Here is a 20,255-nt window from a genome sequence, read left to right as displayed (position 1 = left end):
TAGTTTTTTAAGGAACCTCCATACTGTTCTCCATAGTGGCTGTATCAATTTACATTCCCACCAACAGTGCAAGAGGGTCTCCTTTTCTCCACACCCTCTCCAGCATTTATTGTTTGTAGATTTTTTGATGATGGCCATTCTGACTGGTGTGAAGTAATACCTCATTTAGAAACACTTTTAAAGAAGACAGTCATTGCAACTATTCTGAAGAAAGATGAGTGATACAAAGGCTGGGAGGATCCTAAGTATGTGTGCTATAAACTGGTATAGTGGTTCTCAAAGTGCGGTCTTCAGATTGCCAAGGTGGGTGTTACAATATTATTATTATTTTTATAATAATGTTAAGATATCATTTTCCTTTTTCACTGTGTTGATATTTGCACTGATGTTGCAAAAGCCATGGTGGGTAAAACTGCTGGCTCTTTTGCAGGAATCATATCAGTGATAGCAAACGGTTGTAGTAGAAATCGAGTGTATTCTTCACCGTTGTATACACTTGCTGCCCCCAAAATTACATATCTCAACCCTTGAGTATGTGTCTTTTTAATATTTGGTGTGATGAGATGGGACATATGCAGAAAACCCTTCTGTCCAGCATAACAAGCTATGATGGCTGCCTTGAGGAAAAACACTTGTGCACTCATGCCACTGTTTGCATCTGTGAGTTGACCTAGATGCTGTTTCCATGGAACATCATGTTTTACTTGGAAGAACAACTAGAAAACTATGATTATCAGACTTGGAATTTGGCAGACATTTCTTGAAAATGAAATGAGTGTGCCTGTCACTTAAAGGAACACAACTGACAGTATTTATTGCCAGTGCTAAAAGTTTGAGCTTTCAAGCAAAAATTAGAATTTTGGAAAACTTATATCCGTCACTGTGAGCTTGACAGCCACCCAATGCTTAAAGACTTTTCTGATGATACTGGTGATATTAACATGTGGGATTTTTTGAAATTTACTATTGCATAATAGAAATATGCAAGCGATGCATTATTTCCCACATAACCAATGTATGATGTTACTAACTCATGCATGGGTAAACAACCCATTCAAAGTGTAAGGAAGACCAATGGCTTTTAATGAAGCAGAGTACAAATTGATCGATATGATTTCAGAATCCTCATTGCAATTAATTTTTAAGAAACTACTGCTTGTCAAGTCTTGGTATAGTATCAAAGAAGAATATTCAGGATTATCTGAAAAGTCTATTAACATTCTCTTTCCTTTTCTAACAATACATCTTGTGTCAGACTGGATTTCTTCATATATTTTAACCATACTGCAACAGATTGAATGCAGAATCAGATATGAGAACCCAGTTTTCTTTTATGATGCCATATATTAAAGAGATTTGCAAAAATGTAGAACAATGCTACTCCTGTGAGCATTTAAAAAATATACTTATTTTTTAAAAAGTAGGCATTTTATGTTAGCATATAATGGGTTTATTGTTATTAAATTAGTAACTATATATTTTTAAGTTTATAATTAAAATTTTATTTTTTAATATGATAAGCCTTTCTAAATATAACCTACATAAAGCAAAAAAAATCTTTGGGATCCTCAATAGTGTTTAAAAATATAATGGGGTCAGAAGACCAGTTTCAGGACCACTGTATAAGTAAAATTTGTGTGAAGGCTTTAACTACAAGAAAGAAGACGAAGAGGCAGATGGGACATACTTGTTTAATAATTTGCATTATATCACACTATCCTTTTGCCCTCTGTCTTAAAACCAAATACCTTTCTCCCTTCTTTTTTGGGGTCTGTATATGTGATTTATCAATGTTATTCTCATTTTCTTTCAGCAAAAACCAAAAACTGCTTTCTCAAAGCCTTTATGTGTTGAACAGGTTCTATAAGGAAAGTTTATGGGAAATAAAAGTCTAAAAAATCAAAAAGAATGAGGTTAAATACATAGTAAAGTTATATTATTAGATTTCTTTCTTCTCCTAATCTCTTATTGTGAAACACTAAAAAATCCCAAATACTGCTGTGAAATTAACTGTCTTCTGTGGGAAAGTCATCTTTCCTATTAAAAGCTTAATAATTGTTAATATCATAAGACCATGTATATCTAATTACCAAATTATTTTGCCTCAGGTGACCTAGGAAAGACACATATTCTGCATTTCCTCCAGTGAATAAGATTCTTAAGAAATGTATATGTCACAGCTCTGACCTGTGAGCAGAGCATAGGCAATGCCACTAAGGAGTCATCTCTTCTTTAACGGTTGTAACTTAACATATGTCTGCTCTTCAGACTTCTATGAAAAATCAGGAAAGGTCACAGGATGAACATGAGGAATTCTTGCTATAGCAACAAAAGAGGAAATGGAAAGGGTTTGGGTAAATACAGCAGTAACAGTACAATCTCAGAATCTGCAAAATGCTTGTTGAGGCTAGTACTCTGTTGTCAATGATATAAAATATTAATGGAATATCCATGAAAATATCCATATCCATGAAATACACATTTGTCAGTTGTGAAAAGTAAGATGGATAGGAGAGTTGTACTTTTATTTGTAAGGTAGTCAGCTCTCTTAAGGTAAACTGTGAGAGTGAGAGCAAGTCAGGCTCACCCAACATGAGATTTCTATCTGGAATCCAAAGAAGTTAAGAGAAAATTTTAAATATCAAACACAGGCTGGCAAGAGCTGTGAAATGAATAGGGGTAGCCATCTAGGCTATGTTTTTCACCTTCTCCAACAGAAACTGGCCTGTTCCAGGTTTCTGTCTTGCTACTTGTAGCCCTATGTGTAATGGCCTATTTTGTGACTTCCCCAACCAAGGATCCCCAGAAAGACCTTTAGGACTGAGAGTGTGAGAAAACATTGAAGGAAGTTGCTTTGAGAATAAGACCCAAATGTCAATTTTACATTTTAGTCTATGGGAAGCAGAATCAGTAGGGATAAGCTTTAATCCCTTAAAATGGTGTTGGTTGAATTTGGAAATGTGGATAGTCCTCCATTTTCCCTCAAAGTTAATTATTTCTAACATTTTTTGGAGATCTAATATTCACCAGGAGCTTGTATTTCCCTAGAATTCCTCCCTTTTAGTATTGGTCTTAAACTAGTCCATTTTTTAACGACTTGTGTGGAAATCATTTTGCACATAAAGGCAACAAATTAGGAGGCTAAAAACAACCACATGAGGACTATCAAAATAGTTTTCACTTTGTTGATGAACACTCTTAACTAGAGCAAATGTGCTCATGAAAAAAAGTTTGTGAATTCTAGAATCCTGTAAAATTTTAGGTTAGTCACGTGATGTGTTTGAAAATAAAATACAATGGTGACTTTAAGGTTAAGATTTGCACAAACAGGAGGAGCTTCAAGATGGCAGAAGAGTAAGACGCGGAGATCACCTTCCTCCCCACAAATACACCAGAAATACATCTACACGTGGAACAACTCCTACAGAATACCTACTGAACGCTGGCAGAAGACCTCAGACCTCCCCAAGGGCAAGAAACTCCCCACATACCTGGGTAGGGCAAAAGAAAAAAGAAAAAACAGAGACAAAAGTATAGGGACGGGACCTGCACCAGTGGGAGGGAGCTGTGAAGGAGGAAAGGTTTCCACACACTAGGAAGCCCCTTCGCAGGCCGAGACTGCGGGTGGCGGAGTGGGGAAGCTTCAGAGCCCCAGAGGAGAGCACAGCAACAGGGGTGCGGAGGGCAAAGCAGAGAGATTCCCGCACAGAGGATTGGTGCTGACTGGCACTCACCAGCCCGAGAGGCTTGTCTGCTCGCCCGCCGGGGTGGGCGTGGGCTGGGAGCTGAGGCTCGGCTTCGGTCGGATCCCAGGGAGAGGACTGGGGTTGGCGGTGTGAACACAGCCTGCAGGGGGCTAGTGCGCCACAGCTAGCTGGGAGGGAATGTGGAAAAAGGTCTGAACTGCCGAAGAGGCAAGAGACTTTTTCTTCCCTCTTTGTTTCCTGGTGTGCGAGGAGAGGGGATTAAGAGCGCTGCTTAAAGGAGCTCCAGAGACGGGCATGAGCCGTGGCTATCAGCGGGGACCCCAGAGACAGGCATGTGGAATACCTGAATAGAGCAAGAATCACCCCAAATTGAGGAGGTGGACTTTGGGAGCAAAGATATATATATTTCCCCCCCACCCTTTTTCTTTTTCTGTGAGTGTGTATGCATATGCTTCTGTGTGTGATTTTTGTCTGTATAGCTTTGCTTTTACCATTGGTCCTAGGGTTCTGTCTGTCCGTTTTTTTTTTTTTTTTTTTTTAGTATAGTTTTCAGTGCTTGTTGTCATTCGTGTATTTGTTTTCTGGTTTGGTTCTCTCTTTCTTTCTTTATTTTTAATTACTTAAAAATTTTTCCTTAATAATTATTTTGTTTTTTATTTTAATAACGTTTATTTTATTTTATCCCTTCCTTCCTTCCTTCCTTCCTTCCTTCTTTCCTTCCTCCCTCCCTCTCTCCCTTCCTTCCTTTCTTCCTCCCTCCCTTTTCTTCTGAGCCATGTGGATGACAGCCTCTTGGTGCTCCAGCCAGGCGTCAGGGCTGTGCCTCTAAGGTGGGAGAGCCAAGTTCAGGACACTGGTCCACCAGGGACCTCCCAGTTCCATGTAATATCAAATGGCGAAAATCTCCCAGAGATCTCCATCTCAATGCCAAGACCCAGCTCCACTCAACGACCAGCAAGCTACAGTGCTGGACACCCTATGCCAAACAACTAGCAAGACAGAAACACAACCCCACCCATTAGCAGAGAGGCTGCCTAAAATCATAATAAGGTCACAGACACCCCAAAACACACCACCAGTTGTGGACCTGCCCACCAGAAAAACAAGATCTTGCCTCATCTGCCAGAACACAGGCACCAGTCCCCTCCACCAGGAAGCCTACACAACCCACTGAACCAACCTTAGCCACTGGGGGCACACACCAAAAACAACAGGAACTACGAACCTGCAGCCTGTGAAAAAGAGACCCCCAAATACAGTAAGTTAAGCAAAATGAGAAGACAAAGAAACATACAGCAGATGAAGGAGCAAGGTAAAAACCCACCAGCCCTAACAAATGAAGAAGAAGTAGGCAGTCTACCTGAAAAAGATTTCAGAATAATGATAGTAAAGATGATCCAAAATCTTGGGAATAGAATGGAGAAACTACAAGAAACGTTTAACAAGGACCTAGAAGAATTAAAGAGCAAACAAACAATCATAAACAACACAATAAATGACATTAAACATTTTCTTGAGGGGATCAATAGCAGAATAACTGAGGCAGAAGAACGGATAAGTGACCTGGAAGATAAAATAGTGGAAATAACTACTGCAGAGCAGAATAAAGAAAAAAGAATGAAAAGAATTGAGGACAGTCTCAGAGACCTCTGGGACAATATTAAATGCACCAACATTCGAATTATAGGGGTCCCAGAAGAAGAAGAGAAAAAGAAAGGGACTTAGAAAATATTTGAAGAGATTGTAGTTGAAAACTTCCTTAATATGGGTAAGGAAATAGTTAATCAAGTCCAGGAAACACAGAGAGTCCCATACAGGATAAATCCAAGGAGAAACACACCAAGACACATATTAATCAAACTATCAAAACTTAAATACAAAGAACAAATATGAAAAGCAGCAAGGGAAGAACAACAAGTAACACATAAGGGAATCCCCATAAGGTTAACAGCTGATCATTCAGCAGAAACTCTGCAAGCCAGAAGGGAGTGGCAGGACATATTTAAAGTGATGAAGGTGAAAAACCTACAACCAAGATTACTCTGCCCAGCAAGGACCTCATTCAGATTTGACGGAGAAATTAAAACCTTTACAGACAAGCAAAAGCTAAGAGAATTGAGCACCACCAAACAAGGTTTACAACAAATGCTAAAGGAACGTCTCTAGGCAGTAAAAACAAGAGAAGGAAAAGAGGTACAATAATAAACCCAAGACAATTAAGAAAATGATAATAGGAACATACATATCGATAATTACCTTAAATGTAAATGGATTAAATGCTCCAACCAAAAGACACAGGCATGTTTTATATTCCTTTTTAGGGCTGAAAGGAAAACTTGGAGTGTTTAATACAATCTTCAGTGAAAGCATCTTTTTATTGCATAGGTAAATATATTTTTATGGGGGTAAAATAGAAAGAGACATAAATGTACTAATGATTCATACAGTATTTTAATATGCCTAACTTCTCAAAGAGGCAAAGTGCCTACTTGCTAAAAGTCCAACCAGATATCCTTAAAATGGCATGCCATGATTTCCCCTTGTTTTCTCCACACTTGCAAGCTCATGCAAACATACAAGCATACATGGGCACACAAACACATACAGACTATGCTTATTTCATTCAACTGAAAAAAACAACCTGTAATTTAGGGATCACAGAGGATAGGACTAGGAAGAGCAGGGATATTTAAACTGAAGCCCTTTCCTTAAGAGTTTAGAAAAACAGCATGGATAATGTAATGTCTTTTTATGAATGGCAATGTCATCAAAATAGTCACCCATATGTTTTCTCAAAGCAAAGCACTGTGAGGTACCCAGGGTTTTGTATATTTCAGGTAAGATCACATCTTTTTCTTTTGTGTTTCCTATTATTATCCTCCTATAAGCAGTATCAACACTGATACTTAGTAGCCTAAACATTTTTTTTCATATCAAGAAACTGGCTCCAGCAATGTCCTCTTTTGTTTTACTATTAGTATTGTGGTTTTAAGTTCACCTAAGATGGTGAGAATTGTTTTGTTTCATCGAATGCTGTTGACTTGTTGAATTTAATGGCCACTTTTTTTTCTTTCAGCTTAGCTATTTTAATTTTAATTTTCCCCTAAGTTATATTGAGGCATTCTTGCCAAAAACTGTATGTATTCAAGGTGTAAAATGTAATAGTTTGATACACGTATACATTGTGAAATGACTACTACAATCACTTAACACACCTATCACCTCACATCTCACGTAGTTACCTTTTTCCCCCCCAGTGTGGTGAGAACTCTCAGCATCTTTTTATCAAATTTCAAGTATACAATATAGTATTATTAACTATAGTCACCGTGCTGAAAGTTTATGCCCTTTGACGAATATCTCCACATTTTTCCCACCTTCAGGCCCTAGCAACAAATATTTTACCCTATGGTTCTCTGTGTTAGACTTTTTAGATTCCACATATAAGTGAGATCATACAGTGTTTGTCTTTCTGTGTCTAGCTTATTTTACTTAGTTTAATGTCCTCCAGGTTCATTCATATTGTCACAAATTACAGGATTCTCTACTTTTTTATGGCTGAATAATATTGTGTGTGTATGTATCTATTTCACATTTTCTTTATCCATTCGTCTGTCAACAGACAGATTGTTTTACATCTTGGGTATTGTGAATAATGTTGTAGTGAACACGGGTGTGCAGATGTTTTTTCAAGATACTGACTTTGTTTCTTTGGCTATATGTACAGCAGTGGGATTGCTGGATCATATTGTAGTTCCTTTAACATTTTTTGAGGAGCCTCCATATTGTTTTCCATTTTGGCTATAGCAGTTTACATTCCCATCAGCAGTGCACAAGGGTTCCCTTTTTCCGCATCGTTACTAATACTTGTTATCTTGCCTTTTTGATAATAGCCATTGTAGCAGGTCTGAGGTGGTAATTCATTGTTTTGATATGCATTTCTCTGATGATGAGTGATGCTCATATATCTGTTGGTCATTTTAATGTCTTCTTTGGAAAAATGTCTGTTCCAATCTTTTGCCCATTTTTAAAATCAGGAATTTTTTTTTGCTATTGAATTGTAAGAGTTCCTTATGTATATATATATTTTTTAATTTTTTAACATCTTTATTGGAATATAATTGCTTTACAATGGTGTGTTAGTTTCTGCTTTATAACAAAGTGAATCAGCTATACATATACATATATCCCCATATCTCTTCCCTCTATATTTTGGATATCTAGCTCCTTGCCATGGTTTGCAACCCCTAATATATGGTTTGCAAATATTTTCTTTTATTTCATAGGTTGCCTTTTCATTCTGTTATTTTCTTTGCTGTGCATAAGTTTTTAGTTTGACGTAGCCCCACTTGTTTATTTTTGCTTTTGTTGCCTGTGCTTTTGGTGTCATATCCAAAACATCACTGCCAAGATCAATGTCAAAGAGATTTTCCCCTATGATTTCTTCTAGGAGTTTTATAGTTTCAGGTCTTAATTTAAGTCTTTAATCCATTTTGAGTTGATTTTTGTGTATGGTATAATATAAGGGTCTAATTTCATTCTTCTGTATGTGGATATCCAGTTTTTTCAATGTCATTTATTAAATAGACTATCCTTTTCCCATTTTGTATTCTTGACATCCTTGTCTTAGACTCATTGACCATATACATGTGGATTTACTTCTGGGCTCTTTATTCTTTTCCATTGGTCTGTGTGCCTGTTTATATACCAGTACCATTATGGTTTGATAGCTTTGTAGTATAGTTTGAAGTCAGGAAGTTGATGCCTTTAGCTCTGTTCTTTCTCAAGATTGCTTTGGCTATTCAGTTTTTTGTGGTTCCACATGAATTTTGACTGATTTTTTTCTACTTCTTTGAAAAATGCCATTGAACTTTTTTATATTTAGTGTATAAATCTATACTAAATCTATAGATTTCTTTGGGTAGTATGGAATTTTAACAATATTTATTCTTCCAGTCCATGAATACAGGATACCTTTCTATTTATTTGTGTCTTCTTCCATCTTTCATCAATGTCTTACAGTTTTCAGTGTACCGGTATTTCATCTCCTTAATTAAATTTATTCCTAAGTATTATTTATTATTTTTGATGCTACTGTAAATAAGATTGTTTTCTTAATTTCTTTTTTGGATAGTCACTGTTGTGTATAGAAATGCAAATAATTTTTGTATATTAATTTTGTATCCTGCAACTTTGCTGAATTCCTTATTAGTTCTAACAGTTTCTTTGTGGAGGCTTTAAGGCTTTCTATTTATAAGATCCTATCATCTGAAAATAGAGACAGTTTTGCTTCTTCTTTTCTTATTTACATGGCTTTTATTTCTTTTTCTTGCCTAATTGCTCTGTATAGGACTTCCAGTACTATGTTGAATTAAAAATGGCAAGAGTCAGAATCCTTATCTTGTTCCTGATCTTAGAGGAAGAACTTTCAGCTTTTTACTGTTGAGTATGATGGTCATATGTTGTCTTTATTATGTTGAGGTACATTCCTTTTATACCTAATTTGTTGAGAGTTTTTATCATGAAAGAATGTTAAATTTTGTCAAATGCCTTTTTCCTGCATCTATTCAGATGATCATATGATTTTTATCTTTTATTTTCTTAAGGTGATATATCATGTTTGTTTATTTGTGTATGTCCTGGGAACCTTGCATCCCAAGAATAAATCTCACTTGATTATGATGTGTGATCCTTTCAATGTGCTGTTGAATTTGCTTTGCTAGTATTTTCTTCAGGAATTTTGCATCTATGTTCATTAAGGATATTGACCTGTAATTTTCCTTTCTTGTAGTGTCCTTATTTGTCTTTGGTATTAGAGTAATGCTGGCCTTGTAAAATTAGTTTGGAAGTATTTCCTCCTCTTCTATTTTTAAAAGAGTTTGAGAAGGACTGGTGTTAATTAAATGTTTGGTATAATTCACTAGTGAAGCCATCTGGTCCTAGTCTTTTCTTTGTTGGGGGGCTTTTTATTGCTGCTTCAAAATGCATACTTATTATTAGTCTGTTCAGATTTTCTATTTCTTCATGATGTTTTTCATGGCAGGTTGTATGTTTCTAGGAATTTGTCCATGTCTTATAGGCTATCCAATTTGTTGGTGTATAATATTTCATAGTAGTCTCCTATGATCCTTTGTATTTCTGAGATATAAGCTGTAATGTCTTCTCGTTCATTTATAATTTTGAGTCTTCTCTCTTTTTTTGGTTAGTCTAGCTAAAATTTTGTCAATTTTATTTATCTTTTCAAAACATCTTCTAGTTTTGTTGATTTTTTACATTGTTTTTCTAGTCTCTTTTTCATTCGTTTTGCTCTAATCTTTATTCTTTCCTTCCTTCTGCTAAATTTGGGCTTAGTTTGTTCTTTTTCAAGTTCCTTGAGGTGTAAAGTTAGGTTGCTTATTTGACATCTTCCTTTTGTCTTAATGTAGTTGTTTACTGCTATAAATTTCCCTCTTAGAACTGCTTTTGCTGCATTACATAAGTTTTTGGTATGTTGTGTTTTCATTTTTGTTTGTCTCAAGATATTTTCTGATTTCTTTTTTTTTGATTTTCCAGAGTATGTTGTTTAATTTACATATATTTCTGAATTTTTCAATATTCCTCCTATTATTATTCCTAGTTTTATATCATTGTGGTTGGCAAGGGATACTTTATAGGATTTCAATCTTCATTAATTTGTTAAGACTTGCTTTGTGGGCCAACATATGATCTATCCTGGAGAATTGTTCTGTGTGTGCTTGGAAAAAATGTGTATTCTTGTGCTGTTGGATGGAATGTTCTGTATATGTTAATTATGTCAATTTAGTCTATAGTGTTATTCAAGTCTGTTTTTTCCTTATTGATTTTCTGTCTGGGTAATCTATCCATTATTGAGAGTGGGGTATTGAAGTTCCCTACTATTATTGTATTGCTGTCTATTTATTCCTTCAGTCTGTTAATATTTACCTTAAATATTTAGGTGCTCCAATGTTGGCTTCTGTTGGTTTCCCAGGCTGATGGGATTACCTGCAGAATTACAGAATTACAGCTGAGATGGATTAGAGCTAGGTTACTTGGCTGTTGCTGTGTTCACAATGGGCTCTGTGTTTGGTGAGCCTGTTACCAGGGACTTGGGCTGGTGTGGATCCTATTTGGTCCCTGGATGGATAGAACTGCCTCTAGAACCTTGAATAGTAGGGCTGGTGCTGGGACAAGGTTCCACTTCAGGGTCTGCGGTTGGGTCTGCAGACAGTGGTCCTGTTATCAGGTATGTGGAAAGATATGCCTCTCTTTGAGTCCTTGGGAGGGCTTCTACTGGCCACTGGGTGGGTCCCTGGACAGACCGGCTGGCTCTGGACTATGGTTGATAGGAGCTGGAACGGAGGCCCAAGATTGCTTCAGGGTACACAACTGGAAATGAGATCCGAAGTCATAGCTCAGAAGGCATGGATTGTCATGTCTCCCACCAGATCCCTAGGTGGGTAGAACTGTTCCCTGACTGCAGTGGGGAGGGGCTAGAGCTATGTCACAGGGACATTTCAGGATCTCTGGGGATGCAAATAAGTATGTCTCCAGCCAGGTCCCTGGGCTGGTAGGACTGCTTATGGAAGGTGGCTGAAAGGGGATGGAGTCAGATCATGAGTTACTTCAGTGTCCATAGCTGTGGGTTTATTACTGAGGCATAGGCAGGCATGACTTCTCCTAGGTTCCTTGGCATCTTGTGCTGGTGGCAGGACCAAGGTCAAATGGGGCTATAGCCAAATCCACAGGGGTCAGAACAGTTTCTGAGTCTTGCTAGGGACACTATAGGGGTGCCATCCCCCTTGGTTTGGGCCTGCTTTATTAAAACAGACTTCCTTGGTCGTGGGCCCCCCTGAGGTTTCACAGTGTCCTACCTGGATTCCAAAGCTACCACAAAGACACTTTTTGACTATGAATGGCTGCCAAGTTATTGTTGCCAGGGGATGATACAAGCTGGGAACCTCCTGTTCTGCCATATCTCTGATGTCACTCCTGGCCAAACTTTGAACATTCAGTTGTGGTAAAGAGGAGCATGTTGTATTTAAAATATCTCATTTCATGAGATCTGCAAGAAATTTTTAAAATTTCTGTTACTTCTATTATGAACCAGTTTATTCTAAAACTCATGAATATCTATAATGCTTTAAGCTTATATCACCTCTGAGCATTTTAATTATCCTCAAAGTTATAAATAATGATGCCCCCCAAACTTGTATTTTCATAGAATATTCCAAATTGTCTACTTTATTGAGTATATCTTGGGTTCAAAAAGGGTATTTTATTTTATCTTATTTTTTATTGAAGTATAGTTGATTTACAATGTTGTGTTAATTTCTGCTGTATAGCAAATTGATTCAGTTATACACATATATACACTCTTTTTTAAATATTCTTTTCTGTTATTCTTTATCCCAGGCTATTGGATATAGTCCCCTGTGCTATACAGTAAGACCTTGTTGTTTATCCATTCTATATGTAATAGTTTGTATCTACTAACCCCAAACTCCCAGTTGATCCTTCCCCCACCTCGCCTTCCCCTTGGCAACCACAAGTCTGTTCTCTATGTCTGTGAGTCTGTTTCTGTTTTGTAGATAAGTTCATTTGTGTCATATTTTAGCTTCCACATATAAGTGATATCATAATGGTATTTGTCTTTCTCTTTCTGACTTACTTCACTTAGTATGATGATCTCTAGTTGCATCCATGTTGCTGCAAATGGCATTATTTTGTTCTTTTTTTAATGGCTGAGTAGGATTCCACTGCATATATGTACCACATCTTCTTTATTCATTCGTTTGTTGATGGACATTTAGGTTGTTTCCATGTCTTGGCTATTGTGAATAATGCTGCTATGAACATAGGGTTGCATGTATTTTTTTGAATTATAGTTTTGTCCAGATATATGCCTAGGAGGGGGATTGTTGCATCATATGGTGATTCTATTTTTAGTTTTCTGAGGAACCTCCATATTGTTTTCCATAGTGACTGCAGCACATTCCCATTACCACTAATGGGAATGTAGGAGGGATCCCTTTTCTCTGCACCCTCTCCAGCATTTGTTATTTGTAGACTTTTTAATGTTGGCCATTGTGACTGGTGTAAGTGGTATATCACTGTAGTTTTGACTTGCATTTCTCCAATAAGTAGGGATGTTGAACATCTTTTCACATCTAATGGCTATTTTAAAAATAATAGTGTCCTCTATGCATATATAGAGTTTATTGCTGTTATTACCATTGAAAATAATCTGCATTTGTTATTGGGGTGGGATTGAAACAAAATACAAATCTGATATATTTTAAGATTTAGGAGTGATTTTAACCAGTTTACTTAGATTTAAAGATGAGAAAACTGAGGCAAAGTGAAGTTAAGTTACTTGTGAAAGTCAAAGCTAGTAAGTGATGAAGCAGAAATTCAAATCCATGCTTTTGTTATTTTATTTTCTTATATTTTGACTGATGGGTTATTTAGATGTGTATTGTTTAATTTCCAAGTACTTGGAGGGGTTTTTCTAGATATCTTAATGATTTCTAATTTAATTGCATTATAGTCAGAGAAAAAGCTCTGTCAGATTTCAAATTTTCAAAATTTTGTTTAGTCTTATTTTTATCCTTGGTAATACTCCTTTTCTTGAGACCTACTTTGTCTGTTAGTAACATAGCCAAGCCTGACAGAATAACAGATTTTCATGTTTACTGTATGGTATATCATTTTCCTTCCTTTTACTTTCAAACTGTGTCTTTTTGTAGATAGAACATAGTTGGATCTTGTGATTTAATCCAGACTGATGACATCTGCCTTATAATTGGATTGTTTAGTCAATTAGTGTAGTATGTTTAATGTAATTATTAATGATTTTGTTCAAACCTGTTGTCTTGCTATTATCTTCCAGTGTCCCATCCATTATTTGTTCTTCTCTTCCTCCTTTCTTGACTTCAGTTAATTAAATATTCTTTAGTATATAATTTTAAGTCCATAATTGGCTTTCTAGCTATACTCGTAATATTTTTAATAATTACTCTAGGGATTATAACATGCATTTTTAATTTAACACAGGCTACTTAGAGTTAATATTGTACTACCTCATGTAAAAACTTTAGTAATAAAATTCCATTTATGCCTCCTCCCACAGATTTTTGTGATATTGTAGTCAAATATTGCACATCAAAATATGTAATCTTATTATTTATTATTTTTGCCTTAGATAATATGATAGAACACTATTTTTTCCTTAAATAGTCATTCATCCTTAAATAAATTTTGAGAAGAAATATAGTGCTTTATGTTTACTCACTTATTTACCATTTCTGATGCTCTTCATTCCCTTTTGTAGATCCAAATTTTACTCTACTGTCATTTACTTCAGCTTGAAATATCTTATTTATCATTTCTCAAAGTGCAGATCTGCTCAAGGTTAATTTTTAACTTTAGTTATTTAAAAATGTATTTATATCTCACTCTCATTTTGAAGAATTTTTTTGCTGTTGTTGAATTCTTGTTTGACATCATTTTTCTTTCAGCACTTTAAACTTCCTGTTCCATTGTATTTTGGTCTCCATTATTTCTGATTAAAAGTCACCTGTTATTTGTATCATTGTCCCTGTGTGTAACATGTTGTTTTCTTTTATCTGCCTTTAATATTTTCTGTCTTGAGTTTTCAAAAGTTTGCTTATGCTGTTTCTAGATGTGGTTCTCTTTGTATTTATTTTAGTTGGGGCTAACTAGATTTTACTTTTTAAAAACCAAATTTGGAAAATTTCTACTAATTACTTTTATGCCCTTTTCTCTCTTTCTTTTCCCTTTGGGACAGTTACATGTATGCTAGATTGCTTGTTACTGTCTCTGAGGATAGGTCACTGAAGCATTGGTTAATTTTTAAAAATATCTTTTGTTCCTCTGTGTTCATATGGAGTAATTTCTACTGATTTGTCTTCATGTTCACTAATCCTTTCTTTAGTATTAAGTCTTCAATCTGATGTCAAGGTCAATCAGTATATTTTTATTTTAGATATTTCATTAATCCATGCTAAAATCTCCATTTGGTTTTTTTCTATAGTTTCTATTTTTCTGTTGAGATTCTCATCTCTTCACTTATTATGATCATCTTTGCCTCAAGATCCTTGGATCTATTTTTTGTAGCTTCTTTAAAATCTTTTTCTACCAATTCTAACATCTGGGTCATCTTGGGGTCTGATTGTACGGACTATTTATTTTCTTAAATATGAGTCTCATCTCCCTATTTCTTTGAATGTACAGAATGTTTTAGTTTTATGCTAGACATTTTGGATGAAACTTTGTAAGGAATTGAGATTATGACATCATCCCTGCAAAGTTGTTGAATATTTTTCCTATCAGGCAATTAAATGGAAAATACTCTTGTTCTTGTCATGCATGGTTTTAGTCTCTATTAAAGCAGGTCTGTTTTGCCTTTGAGTTTAATCCTAAGGAGTGGTCCATTCTGGGGATCATGGTACTAACTCTTAAAGCATGGGTCTTTCTGGGGTTTGAGCTGAATGCCTTAGGTACTCAGTGAGGTCTCTTCACACTGGTACTTCAGTATCTCCCATCACTACAGGTCCTCTGGTATTTTCACTTAGCACTTAGTCCCATAGCAGTCAGTCTCTGCTACATGACGTGTCACTTCTTATATTGACCAAGAACCTGCAGCAAATCCTCATGCAGTCTTCTAACCCCAACCCACTCACAAAGCTATTTCTCCTTTGGTCACCTGCCCTGTAAATTACAACTTTTTGGGCAGCCTCGTATTCTAATCTCTGCTTCCTCAGCCCATTGAGATTTCAGTTTAACATTTAATGTGATCTCCAACTCCCTGAGTGAGGGCAGGAAAACAACCCCAGCAAAAAGCTAAGAAAATTGTGGGGCTCACCATGTATACTGTCCTTCTCTCAAGGATCAAAGTCCTGCTATGACCATTTTCCAGTGCCTAAACAGAGTCGTCTCATATATTTTGTCCAGTTTTATACTTATAGCAAGAAGGCAGTCCCAGTACCAGTAACTCTATCATGGGTGGAGTAAAGAATCTATGGGTTTATGTTTAATTTTCACAAAACCTTGTGATATAGTATTTGTGAAGTAGGTAGTATTATTATAACCTAATTTTATAGAGAATTAAACTCAGGCTAACTGGTGAGTGGGGGAGTCAGAATGATACCCTGAGCAGTCAGATTCAGACTCCATGCTCTGATTTAACATACAATGCTGCCTCTGCAACTTGAAATTATGTTATTACCTTCATTGCATTTATACACTCTCTTTTTTCTCATATTTATTAGTATTTGTTTGTTTTTTAAACTTTGCTACCTCTTCTAATGTGCATAAACACCACATATTTCCTGTTTACAACTGCCACCCCCACTGCCTAGCACAAGCTCTTGGTGAGCATTCACCATATTTGTTGAATGAATGAGTGAATGTAGATGACACCATTACAATTTTGAAAAGAGGCTCATTTCCACATATTTGCTATTTTAGACTTCATCTTGCCTGCCACCTTGTGGCATCAAATTTCTGCAGCAAAAACAAGCAAACAGCAGCAATATAAAGGTGGGAAATATGCAAAAAAGTTGATGTGCATCATTAGAATCTTTACAATTATACAAATAAACATATAATTATATGATAGGAAAAGAGTTATAGCAGGATTTCTATTCTTGATAAGATAGCAGTAAGTAGAAATCAGTCGTAGGAATGTTCAAGACACCACTGATAAACAATAATACTAGTTTGATGAAGTGAGCAGAGTTGATATGTTTGACTGATGAGTCTAGGCATCACTTTTGCTGGAAGTAAAAAAAAAATGATATCCATATTTGCCACTTTGGATATATTATTAAAGAAAAGAAAAACTTGTTAACAGTTGTTTCTAAAGCCTTTGTATTATTATCATATTTTAACTGTCAACACTTGCCTAATTAATTTCAAAATGTATCTTTGTTGAACCTAAAACCATAAAGTTATGGTTCTTTTAGTCTTCTACATGACAGAACAATATGAAGTTACTTTTTATCAGAAGCAAAACTGTGTGATGGTTTTCAAGCTAATTTTTGTGTTAACAAATCTCCTAAAGATATGCAGTAGACCTCACATTTACATAAAATTAAAGAAAGGATGCTTCAGCAAATGCAAATAAATGCAAAAGGGGAATATTTTAATTTTGATCCATGATTAGTATCAAACATCACAATGTGGTAATAATACAAAAGCAAGATTCTGCATTCAGTGTATAACTGAATGTATAATGGTGTATAATGGTTGTAGGCTATTTATAGACTGAGTATCCTGATTAATTTATTTATTTTGAGAAATATATTTATGTTTCAGGCTCTACTTTAAAATCTGAGATCTTTAAAAACATTTAAATACTAGAATCGTATGCACTGTCTTCTGCAGTTCTTCAATATGACATTTTGCTGGGTAGCAAAATGATTTATTTCAGTTGGTGCATTATTAATTGTATGAATTGACTGTTTAACCTCTATTGATTTCCATTTCTTAATGTTCAACTTAGAAAAAGAAGCAAAAGTTATTTTACAATAGAATAAAAAGGATACAAAAGTTAATCCTAGCATAATGAGGAAGATTAGTTTACTATTCATCATTATATATCCTCTCTTCAGTAATTTTCAAGGTCTTGAAAGAGCATGCTTAATTTTAAAATAAAAGTTTCTAAGCCTAAATAGTGAATCTATTTGAAACTAATCCTTGCATCCTTGTTTCTTATAGTATAATTTTGATTAATGTTCATTACTTATTTTTATAACACTGAATTAAATATTGACATGACCATACCATTTAGAATCCTTTCATTATTAAAAATGACTTGAAAATCCATCAAACCATTCTAATATCCAGGAGATAGTTTCCTTAGTGTGCCGGCCATTTTGGTGGCACTTTTTATGTGTAGTGAAAACCGTGGAGAAGGTGATAAATAATTACTTTCAAGTGCATCTCAATTCAGTATTGTTTATGTATGCCTATAGATTTTCTGGGCTATTCCCAATTTTAAATATTTTTTCCATTGAGCTCACAAGTCACCCAAGTGGCTTTTTCCTTTCAAATTGAAATGGAATGAAATTCTTTGACATAACCATATGTCCTGATATTGGGTTTGAAAACGATGGTTGCATAAGGTGTTTCCAGAAACTATAGAGTCTAATTTTCTTTGTTGTCAAAGAGAATCTGTGTTTAGGTTCTGCAGTTTACTTAAAGCAAGAAAATTTCTTTCAAGCAGGTTATCTTATGAATTTAAAAGTGGTTTTGTTGTCCTTGATGTCAAGCTTAAGCCTACAAGCTTGAGGTCTCCTTAGAGCCATGAAGAATCTTTGGTGGAACTTTTACATCATTGTGGATGTAGAGTTGTAAATGATTTTTAGCATGTTGGCAGATCTGCTCACGTAATGAGTATTAATATAATTGATAATTGTGTTTCCTCATGGTTATTAACAGGGCAGGCATTATGTTTTCACATTGATATTAGTTTTATTATTTATATCCAAAAGAAGTACAGGATGTGTGATATCAGAAAATGAACAAGACTAAATATGTAGGTCAATCACTCTAAGCCAGGCAGGGAGGGGAAGAGGCGTCATAATTCTAAGAAAAGAGTTATTTGAAAGACATAACATAATCACTTTATCTTTGCTGTAGATTAAAGTGAATATTACCCATGATAAGAGCAAGGCCTTTAGGAAACAGGACATTTTTATAGAAAACAAAGATAGGGCTGGGTAATCCTGAGGATTCTAGGAAGCCACAACCTAATACAGAGTTCTGAAGAGGGATAGAAATGTATAAAAGAAATCTTTAAGGACATAGATTCAAAAGTGTTTTACACCTTTGGACAGCTGTCACACTCACCCCTGCATAGCATCCTTTGAATCAGCTATGCTATCTCCAAATAAGCGATAAGCTTTCGAGTCTTTACTCATGTTTCACAGTTGGAATTTCCTTCTACCATTCTCTGTATTTTGGGCAATTTTGGAAATCCTTCTCATCTTTCTCATCCCTTACTTAACCTTATTTGTTCCCTCCTTTCTTCCTGCTGTAATTTGCTACTACAGTTATCTGCCTTTTTATTTTGTCTGGCTTTATGGATAATTATTTATGGCTCTCTTTCTTCCATTAGGTTTTGAGATGTGCTTTGTGATCTCTATGATTGCCTAGTTTAACATAAATCGAGTAGTAAAGAAATGTTTTTTGTTTTGTCTTTAAATTTAAATGGAATCTAAGTTAATCATACAAGCTCACATAATACCCTCTGCTTGCATGGATAGTACTTACTTGTAGTTATTAACACTTCATTTTACCTGTGCGCATGATTCAGGGCAAGGTCAGGTTTCCTCATCCGTAGATAGCATGTAACAAGCTTTGTCTCAATGAAACTTGTCACACTTGCTACATCTTCAGCAGATGCTTCAAATGGTTTTCCCAGAGCTGCTCCTTTGCTGCAAAGCTTTAAAAAAAAATACAGTGCTTTAAATTTTCTAATAATCTTGACATATAATTGATCTTTTAAACAAGCAAGACATATATATGTACATGTACTTTTTCCAAACTACAAGTCAAATATTAACATTTTGATTGTAAATTAAATAAATTGTTCCTGTTCACTATTAAGTGACTGTAATATAAGTAACATATTTTACTGTAAAATGCTTCCTGTAAAATATTTTTAAAGTATGATATATTTTAAAGGGGTGCCATTAGCTAAGAATGTCTTTTAAAAATAAAGCACACAATAAACAAAGATATTAGCAGAAAACCAGATATAAATCATATTAAATATCAGTGCTTTTATGAAAACCCAGCTGAGCAATGATCTAGCACACTATCAAGTTGATTTAATATAATAAGAGGTATCGGAAGTAAACTCCTAGGAGCCATTAACATGATCAGTGATTAATTTGAGTCTGAATCATATTCTCTAGGATGTTATTGAAAGAAAAGAAGTGAAAATTTATTAGAATTTATTGGCGGAGGCCACAGTATCTGAAAAACATGGCAGGAATGTGGAATTCTTAATAAAAATTCCAGGAAGTCAGTGGTTTCTGGGCACCACAGATAAACTGTAGAAGAATAAAATAGTTAATTTTGAGAGGAGAAGCCCAAACATTAAGAAGTGTCAATAATATGACAAGGATAGATCGGCACTTTTTTTTTTCCCCTCAGAGTTTTCTACTGTGTCTTAGAATCAAGGCTGATGGGGGAGGAGAAGCTCCACCTCTGTTTAGTGACCTTATTCAGATAATCTGCTTCTTTGCTCTTTTCTATATCCTCTATGCTTTTCTTACCAGGGATAGTAATATTTGGAGTTAATATCTATTTATATATACCTTAGTGTAAAATTTCTTGTATTCTAAATCCTTTTTATTTAAATGATATTATTTAAACTAATTTTTCTGTTTTTAAATTTTCTTGGTTGCATTGGTTCTTCGTTGCTGCGCACGGGCTTTCTCTAGCTGTGGCGCGTGGGCTTCTCATTGTGTTGGCTTCTTTTGTTGCAGAGCACGGGCTCTAGGCGTGTGGGCTTCA

The 20,255-nt window shown here is 35.4% G+C and overlaps 1 protein-coding gene across 1 annotated transcript in view; it reads right to left on the bottom strand.

Moving 5' to 3' along the window:
• SPATA16 (spermatogenesis associated 16) overlaps window positions 1-20,255 on the bottom strand; it is a gene marked incomplete at its 3' end in the record, with an annotated part of 212,598 nt that overhangs the window by 135,751 nt on the left and 56,592 nt on the right. Inside the window, exon 2 of the mRNA XM_082624320.1 lies at window positions 19,031-19,176. Coding sequence (XP_082480446.1) covers window positions 19,031-19,176 — 146 coding nt within the window. The remainder of the gene's footprint in view (window positions 1-19,030; window positions 19,177-20,255) is intronic.

The sequence above is a fragment of the Mesoplodon mirus genome (genome assembly GCF_964341445.2).
Source record: "Mesoplodon mirus genome assembly, chromosome: 6".
Taxonomy (NCBI): Eukaryota; Metazoa; Chordata; class Mammalia; order Artiodactyla; family Ziphiidae; genus Mesoplodon; species Mesoplodon mirus.
Note: the sequence above shows the minus strand (reverse complement) of the source record. Positions and strands in the feature narration are given on the sequence as shown.